The sequence below is a fragment of the Lottia gigantea genome (assembly GCF_000327385.1).
Source record: "Lottia gigantea unplaced genomic scaffold LOTGIsca_119, whole genome shotgun sequence".
Taxonomy (NCBI): domain Eukaryota; kingdom Metazoa; phylum Mollusca; class Gastropoda; family Lottiidae; genus Lottia; species Lottia gigantea.
In genome coordinates this window covers 72495-82374 of record NW_008707205.1, presented here as the reverse complement: position 1 = coordinate 82374, position 9880 = coordinate 72495, and the positions used below count along the sequence as shown (strand labels likewise).

At 31.0% G+C, this 9880-nt stretch overlaps 1 protein-coding gene across 1 annotated transcript; it reads left to right on the top strand.

Moving 5' to 3' along the window:
* Positions 1–2713: 2713 nt before the first annotated feature.
* Positions 2714–7299, top strand: LOTGIDRAFT_171717 (hypothetical protein; the record flags this gene model as incomplete). The annotated part of the gene is made up of 7 exons (XM_009047914.1): positions 2714–2785; positions 3416–3533; positions 3815–3891; positions 4940–5031; positions 5590–5689; positions 6378–6569; positions 7192–7299. The coding sequence occupies 7 exons, from the start codon at positions 2714–2716 to the stop codon at positions 7297–7299; spliced, it is 759 nt and encodes a 252-aa protein (XP_009046162.1).
* Between the last annotated feature and the right edge of the window lie 2581 nt (positions 7300–9880).

Genomic DNA, 9880 nt, shown 5'->3' with positions numbered 1-9880 from the left:
ATCAATTGTATACAGGGGTAACGTTTCTCTTGACATAGAATGGCTTGCTGTGTGGGTCAATTTATAGATTCTACTTTATATCATGTAAGAAAAGGGCAATGGTGAAAATATATGCTTATAAGCAGTGGCGGTGCCAAAGGGCGTACAGAGTGGAATATGCCTGAAAAGTGTCAGAAAGCAAAATTAAATTCGTCAACAATTTTCATGGGAGAACCCTCTCAGACGGCGTCTTTGAGAGTAGCCGCATTCTGAATTTAGCCTCGACAGTGTTGTCCACATTGAGTCAGTCTGACCCCTGTTTGCATCCCAAGTCTCGAGAGGCTGTCACCGCCATTACTTATCAGACAGTTTTAGCTTACTAGGACAATCCTTTAACATCCTTAAATTTAAATTACTTAACTCTATTACCAAAACTCATATTTGTGTGTTCAGTGGGAGAAATGGATTTTGTATTTCTAAAATTTTAAAATTAAATAGAATTTCTAAATTTGTTAAATTTATCGTATTTTATCGTTGAAGTTGTTTTTGGCGCCTTAAGTTATGGCATTTATTCTCAGGTATCTGTAAATTATTTAATAGATTCATTGAATTTAGATTTGAAAACTGTTATTATCCCAAAAACAAAAGTATGCATTAAAATAAAATGGGAATATCTTTAATCTTAGCCACAGTTTTGATCTTGAACGTTAATTAGAGCCGATTCTACTGTAATTCTTTCCATTGTAAATTAGATCTGATCATTTTTAAAGCTTGCCCATCAACACATTTTGACATATTTTTCAATTTATTCATTTTTTATACATTTTCTATTTAGGGGTGCAGAACAGAACAATAACATGTAGAATAAGTCGGTGTTGAAATAATGACCACATAATGATAATTTGATTTGATTATATTAAAAGTTTAAAACAATAATAAGCGTTATACTTGATCAAGGTCTTATGAATAATGTCACAGATAAAGATATTTTTCTTTAGAATTATTGATTTTAATGTTTAAGAATATTTGATAATGCCCTTGTGGATAATGCTACTGTTGAAATAATAATCATCTAAGTTGATAATGTTCTTATTGATAATGTTATAGAAGGCGATCATTGGATGATGCTTTAGTTACAACGTATTTGTACATGTAGGCCTACTACTAATATTGAATACGCTGTCATTGATAATGTCATTGTTGTTAATTATGATTATCAGAGTAGATAATGTTATATCAATGACTAATTAAAAGTGTTTTGATTGATAATGCTAAGGATGGCGATTATAAGAATGGATAATTGATATTGTTAATGCTATCAATAGTATTGATAATGTGTTAATATATAATGATTATTAAAAATAATGTACTTATTGATAATGGTGATGTTCTAAGATAGTTATCATTGCTGATCTAAAATATGATTATCAATGATGTGTGGATATAATGATTATCAGTGATGATGATTATGCGTTTATTGATAATTTGAATGAAGGTTTTATAAACAGGAATGTTGTCATTATGAAATTTAAAAATGTAATGTATTTAGTAACGGTGTGAACTGTGTCTATATTTTTAACTATAGTTATTGAATAAAACTAATTTATCTCCCCTATAATTGTAGTAATTTATTTAATTGTACCCATTACCGTTTCGGTAGCCTTTCCAGTTTAACCTCACTGTGATCACTCATATTTGCTTCATTCAGAATTAATATAGCCTTCCAAGCAATTATAAGATTCAAATATTCTAAATGGAAAAACAGCCAGACCTACATTAATATCGATAGATTCGCCTTGATTAAAACACGTAGCAGACAAACCTTAATAAATTTCTTTTTAAAAGCTCGCTTAGGTTTAAGTACATCTTCACAATGTCAAAATGGCCTTCATTGCACAGTCTGATTCCACTATTAATCTTAATACAATAATGAGAAGGACTTCATTTCATTATGTTCTCGTTTCTAAAATCTCTATCTTAAAATCTTGCTGTAAGTTTGCCAAGTAGCACTGTTCCTAGCATAGACCTCTTGATATTAATCAGTTAATATACCGCATTTACACCTGTATAGTAGAAAACGTATGTTATAATTCTATACTATATAAATAGATCTTTTAGATTTTCTCGTAGGCCTACATCACATACATATTGATATTTATCATATAATAACATCCAGTACATAGACATAGTTACACTTGTTTTGACTCTTTATACAGGTTCCATATACAGCTTGCACTAACTATATAAGATCAATTTTTGGTAAAAATAAATCAAATATACGTTATTTGTAGGCATGTCGTAGGTTCGTCTACAATTAAAAATTCGGACTGAATAAGCAATACCATGGTGGGTAAAACCGTTACATTAGCCTACCCATTTTGTGAATTTATTGTTTGCACATTGGGTGCCTATACTGATATCTGAAAATAACTTATACAACTATTATACAAATATTTTTACTAAATGACTATAGCCCACGCTTATGTTAGCACAGCAACATATGTTATATAAAATCATTTCGTGTATTTACCCCCTCCCAGTCTCACGCATAAAATTGGTTTATTTCATCATAAAACTTACATCAGCTTGAATAATGCACAAATAAATAAACGTAGTCTGATGGTTTTTAAGACTTGCTTGTCACAAAACGATATCAATAGCTTTACAGAATGATCGAGACTAAAACGGAATAGTCTTTAATACTGGAGGCGAAAAAGGTCATTTGATTACAAACATGGCTTCTCAACGTGACACGTCCACTATTTGTTTGTTCGATGTCGATGGAACTCTTACCGCTGCAAGACAGGTAAATATTTTATCAACTTTTGTAGACCTCATGGAGCATGTTTGCAGTAGGATGCCATTGTCAATGTAGAAAGTCTATTACTTGAGGAGAAATTTCGTCATGAATTAAAACAAATGAATGCTAAAGTGAAAGTAAGGACTATGATGCAATCCGAGAATTTTCATCATTGATGTGGGTAGCGGTCAAAACTATTTATTTGAAACTGTCAGACTTATAATAAGTGACACATTGGTGGTTGACTGTCATGTCTGATAGTAATACTCCAGCCAGGCCCTGTTCTGTTACATAATATGCAGTTAGGTCTGTCTCTGTAGCCTACAAAGTTTTAGTCGGTTTTTATATATCGTGTCTGTTGATATTCAGATCATTACCTCAATATCTTTAATTTCAATTCTAGTTCATTTTAAATAGAGAATTTGACAGTGTATTGTTTTTGGCACCTCAAGACCTACTAACCTCAATACAATTATAAAAGTATTAATACCTTACATTACATAGCCAAAACTTTTTTTAAAAAAAAATTAATGAGACAAAGTCTGATCCAAGGGCTCAAGCCATTAACTATGCCAATTGTCAGTGCCAGGTCTCAAATACTCTCGATATAACTGCATGTAGTTTATCCTATTATAGGTTATTACACCTGAGATGGAAGAGTTTCTTGAGAAATTGAAAACAAAAGTTGTAGTTGGTTTAGTTGGAGGATCTGATTTAGTTAAAATAGTTGAACAGATGGGAGGACACAATGAGGGTAAGTGTTTAATTCTGTATTTTCTTTTCCTTTTGAAAGGAGAGTTTGAGCCTTAACTTTGAGGACACAATTGTCCATAATAAAATGAAATAAAAAGTCTCTTTGGAAGAAGTGGCATTAAGTATAAATAAGGTAAAGACATAATTGCTTCAGAATTTTACTTATCATTACTGTCTTCATTATGCCACATGGTGCAGAAGAGCAGGACGTAAAACTCCATTCATTTCATTTCTATTGAGTATAATGTGTAATGTTATTTTTATCTTTATTGCTGTTTTTAGTTATTAAGAAGTTTGACTATTTATTTGCTGAAAATGGGTTAGTTGGCTACAGAAATGGTGAACTCATTGTACAGCAGGTTATTATGATTTTTTTTTAATCAACTATTATGATAATACCTTCCCAGGATCAGGGTTTTTTTTCAGTTAACTTGAAATGGCAAAAATTATTCAAAGGCACAGTCACCATTTGTTCGATCATTGGGTGCTTAGTTTTAGAAATCATTGGGATCTTAATTTAGAAACAGCAATTGTTCAGCATATCAGTACTTGTGTTCATAGCTTCACAAATTTGAACCTTCTTATCCATTTTGATCCATAATTATGTCCCTTTCTTGAAACTCTGCCATTTTGGGCAGATATCATCATAAATTGATTGCTATAATAACTTTTGCTGTCATTTAGTTTGAAGTTGCTTGTTTGAGGACTATTTGAAGAAATTTTGTGATTATTTTCACAGTTCTTACAAGTACTTACATATTATAGTCGATTTCCACATAAAACCCTGAAAACGTTGAAGTACTAGAAATGTAAGAAAACTGCACAATTTCTTTAAAAATACTTCAAACTAGAAATTTTTTCACTATTTCTATGTATGTCATTTTAACTTTCAAACACTGATAATTCTGGACACACATGGATTTGAGGTATCAAATTTCAATGGTGAGCTTTGAACACTATTACTGATTGGCTTAGCTAAAAAAAATCCCGTTTCTGAAACTAAGGTACGATTTGTAAAAAAACAAATGGCGCACCTGTCCCTTTAAAATGAAAAATCAAAGCCTTCATTGTGAATATTTAATCAAGAAACACATATAGGATCTTCAAATCATACTAATCACCTAACAACTGAAAGAGATTTAAGATATAGAATATCAAGACATTTTGGTTTACTTTGAATTATTTTTTGTAACAGAAAGATATCCTTGATATTAACAGTTTTCATGGCATAGATTTTAGACCATGAGAAATTAAAGCCAGTTGTCTGTTTAAGGAAGTAAGCCAGGACACCTTGAAGCTAATGAGCAGTAGCTAAAATTCTTTGCGCTTTGGTCGAAATATAAATGTTTTGTTGTCTATGGCTTATACCTGTCATATAGACTACGCATTTTTTTCTGAAAATTTCAGGATTTATTAAAACACAGTGGAGAAGAAATTTTACAACGAATTATCAATTTTGCTTTAGGCTACATGTCTAAACTACAGTTACCAGCCAAAAGGTGAGTTCTATGTCATTTTGAACTCATTTGGTGTTCTTGTAGCCAGCCAAAGAATTTGTGCACCTCAAAGGGCAATTCAAATACAGCCGACAGAGCTCTTAAATATGTGGGTGTTTGTGTTTGTGTTGGTGAAATGGTGTTAGAATTTCTAAATTTGGATTTCACATAGTCTAGAATGTTTCAGTGCGTACTCCTATGATTATGTCTTTGCTACTTTCATCATTGTGTTTCTCCATTTTGTTTTCGCTTGAATGTTTATAAAATCAGTATCAAATTTAACTGTAGTATTATAAACTGACTTAATGAATGGTAATATTCCTTGTGAAATATAAAAGAGAACCTGAAACATGTTACTTAGAGATTCACTGTGGGATCTTCAGACAACTGACCTATAAGTAACTGGAAATAATTGTCTGATGATGACACAGGGTGAACTGAATTCTGAGTAACAACATGTTTGAGGTTCTGTTTGACAATTTCTGTAGTGCTCTACAATTGATGCACTCTTTTTACATTGAAAATATGATGTTAGTGTATTCATTGTTGATATATTTTCAGAGGAACATTTATTGAATTTCGAAGTAGTATGATCAATATATGTCCTGTTGGTAGATCCTGTTCTCAAGCTGAACGAAACCAATTTGTAGAATATGATCAGGTATAGGGCCTAGTGGAAATTTATTTTCAATTTATTGTTTAATTTTGGAGCGATATTTTTTTTATGTTGACTGAGGCATTTTGAAAATATTGAACAAACAGTTTAAAACAGCATTTTATGCTCTGGCAATTAGATATGAAATATTTCATATGGAAATAAAAATCTGTAAAGTATGAATATGAGGAGAGGTTTGTACCAGAATTTGTTAAAAGGATTATTTACGGGCCTTAGACCAGTGCTTCTCAACAGGGGAGGAAGATTTGCTAGGGGAAGAAATGGTGAGGAATCGTCGGACCTGAGATGTAGTGGAAGGCAAGGTGATCTGCGACTGAAATTGATGTCATTCACCCTGGACATATAGGAAATTGTGAACGAACATTCGACCTATGGGTCACATTGAACTATCTCGATATGTGGAGTATGATTTTATATCCATTCATAGTTGATCGTTGAATAAATTTTCAAGTTAAACACGTTTCAAAATGACTGATTTATTTTGGGAATGAAGAGGAATGATCTCAATGAGGTTGAAAAGCACTGTCTTAGTCCTTTTCTTCAGTCCAGTATATCATGTCCAAGTGATCCTGAAGGTTTGAACCCATATGAAGACCTCTACCTATCATTGTAATTATGAACTAATTGTGGACCTATTATGATAACATTATATTCTTATAATTTTTAATTTCAGAAACACAAGTTAAGAGAGAAGTTTGTCAGTGAGTTATATAAAGAATTTCCTGATGCAGGTTTTAAGTTTGCTATCGGTGGTCAAATTAGTATTGATGTATTTCCCATGGGCTGGGATAAAACATTTTGTCTACAATACCTGATAAAAGACGGTTTTAAAACAGTCCATTTCTTTGGTGATAAAACAGCTCAGGTAGGTTTTCAGGGGTAATCCATCTGGAACATGAATGGTTTTTGTCTTTGACACAAATCTTGAGTAAAATCTCCTGTATGCTCGCGCTACCATACATTATCTCATGCCGACAGGATTTTGAACATCAAAAGATTTGTCAGTGTTTTTTTTTTCATTTGCCTGCATGCAAAAACGAGACAATACTCTTCAGAGCATAATCAAATCATCACATGATTGTTGACATATGAGATAATGAAAAACAGGAGATTTTCTGTCTGGTGCAGTGGTTTGAATTTGCTTGATACGTTTCCGTTCCTGATAAAAATCGTGCTGTTTAACAAATTTCCGGATAGTTGAAACATGCCATATCATAACTAGAGTTATGTCCCTTCCTTCTTAGAAACCTGTCAAGAGTCAGGTATGCAACATGTCAAAGACATAATTGTACTTACAAAAAATACATTCATTAAAATTACGATTTGCTTTTTTATGTATATTTAAAATTTTGAACAGAATATGGCCATATCTTCCACCAATATGATTTTATCTTCATGTATATCATATTAATATATAATATACCAACACGTATATTCCTTCAGTCATATTCTATTAATCATAGATTTCATTGCTCTGCTATTTTCAGGGTGGTAACGACCATGAAATATATGAAGACAGTAGAACAGTTGGTCACACAGTTAAAAATCCTAGTGATACCAAAGAACAAATAACTGATATGTATTTTAAATCTTAATGATGGTCTATATTATTAATATTTAGAAATGAGGGATTAAATTGCACAAGGTTTACATAGTTTAAGTCAGGGGTTTTCAACATGGGGAAATTTTGATATTTTCCAGAGTAATATGACGCTTTGTAGCCAAGCATGAAATATTTGGAAAATATAATTTAAATTATTCTTTATAAATGAAATGAAAAAGATTGCAGGAAAAAATTAAGAAAAAATCACAAAATTGTTAGGATTTATAGGGGGAAGGGGATAATAGTAAGTATTTATAGGGGGAAGGGTGTAATGGTAAGTATTTAAAGGGGGAAAGGAGGGTATTAGTAAGGATTAATAGAGGGAAGGGGGTAATGCATTTGATCAAGGATCCTGAAAGTGGTAATGGAAAAATAGTTTGAAAACCCCTGGCAAAGACCAGCAATGATAATTATACACATCTTATAATTTATTGACTAAACAAAATTGAAAATAAAGTTAAGTTGAGTGAGTGACCAATCTAATGAAAAAAATGTTAAATCAATATATGAAATAGAATATACAATAACTAAAAATTTTCAATGTTAAAATAGTGCTCAATACAAGTATTGTAGAGATATACAGAAATACCACTGTTAAAATAGTGCTCAATACAAGTATTGTAGAGATATACAGAAATACCACTGTTAAAATAGTGCTCAATACATTAGTTGTAGAGCTATATAGAAATACTACTGTTAAAATAGTGCTCAATACATCAGTTTTAGAGATATATAGAAATATTAAAACAGAACTTTAAAAACATGTTGTTACTCAGAGTTTCATGCTATGTGATCTTCAGACAACTGATGTATTTTCAGCCTGTGTCCCTACTGAAGTTTGACAAAGTACATGGGTTAGCACTTTTTTAACACTGAAAATATTTTGTTATTGTAAAATATATTATATTAAAAAAAAACAGAATCACATTGTGTTCATTGAAACAACAAAAACGTCTTCAAAATATAAGTTAGTGTTCATGTTTTAAATCGTTTCTGAATATGCATATATACCTTTCCTATGGACACAAACTACATTTGGCAGAATCAAAATCTTCAATTGTACTTAGGCAGATAACCTTTTTTTTCTTTGGATTATTCATTATAGATTATACAACAACTCTTCTTTCTGTTGACAATGCTAATGGCAATTGCATTTTAACTAACATGTCACTTTTCAATAATGAATATCTTAGAATCGCCAAAGTGCTTGTGTATAGTACAAGTCAAGTAAACTACAAAAACTAAGTGCAATTTTTCATTTATTTTCTGTGGGTTACTATTGAAATAACTCACAGAAAATATATATCTTGAGCTCTATGTTAAATAGATTTTTACTGAAAACTTATATTTCATACATTTTTATATTTGTTTTTTTTTTTAAGCTAAATCTACACTGTTATTTAGGAAATGGCTTGTAATTTTTCTTTATGGATTTAAATACAGAAAATTGATCAGTATTAAGCATGATTCCAATTAGAAAAACTTCAAACCATATATTCTGAAGAGTTTGAAAAAACTACAGTTGAATATCCAAAATTTGCTTATGTTTAGGAAAACTATTTCACCATCTTATATAGGCCTATTGTATCATTATATGTGTTTTTTTAAGGTGTCATTTCATTGGGAATAAATTATTTTATTATTTTTAAAGTCTTGTCCTTAGAATACAAACTGATCTTATTTTGGTCTGAAAATATTGTGAAGAAAGGAAGTTGTCTCCCTTTAATTAGTTTTTCTTCATGAAGTTGTTGCAAACGCTACTATCGTAGGCTACTGAGTGAAGATTCTGTGCAGATTGATAGCTCCAATTTATTACGTTTGTCCTGATGCAAGTAAGTAGTGTACCACTTAGATCTTTAATGTAGGCCCTAATTGTTATCATTCCTTTGGAAAAGACAATATCTGACAACATGTTATTAGCCCATCACAAATCTTCAGCACATGTATGAGTACATTACCATCAGACCTGTCACTTCCTTGATGATGGATAATTGATTGTAAAAGAAAACAACCGTGCATAAATCAAATAGTAGCCAAATTAGTGAGTTGATTAATTTACATATATTATACAAAAATTTTCACCAACCAACAATATTCTCAGACCTACTATATTGAGGCTGTTATTCCAATTCTCATAAAAATAGTGGAAAAAATTAAAAATAACTTTTTACTTTGTTCAGACAATAGTTATAATGAATTGTTGTAGAAGATAAATACTAAGAAAAGATAATGATACCACTGGGTAGATGCATGGAAAATGTTTTTCCTGACATTGATATCTAGATCAATTATGTTACACAATAAGGGATGCATTTTGCAGCTGTTGTCAAGTTGGTTACTCATGAAATATTAGTCAAAGTAAGGGATTTATAAAAAAAATCAAAATTAATAAATTTTAATTATTTTATTGAATATCTAAAGAAACATCTAAAACATAAAAGGAAAATGTTACGTTTTTGATTTTGACAAAATTTGTCAATGAATTCTTATGTGCACAAATATAGGTTCAACTAATGTACCGGTATGACAATTTGAATTATCAAGTGTAGTGAGAGTTACCTTCAGAGTTAACC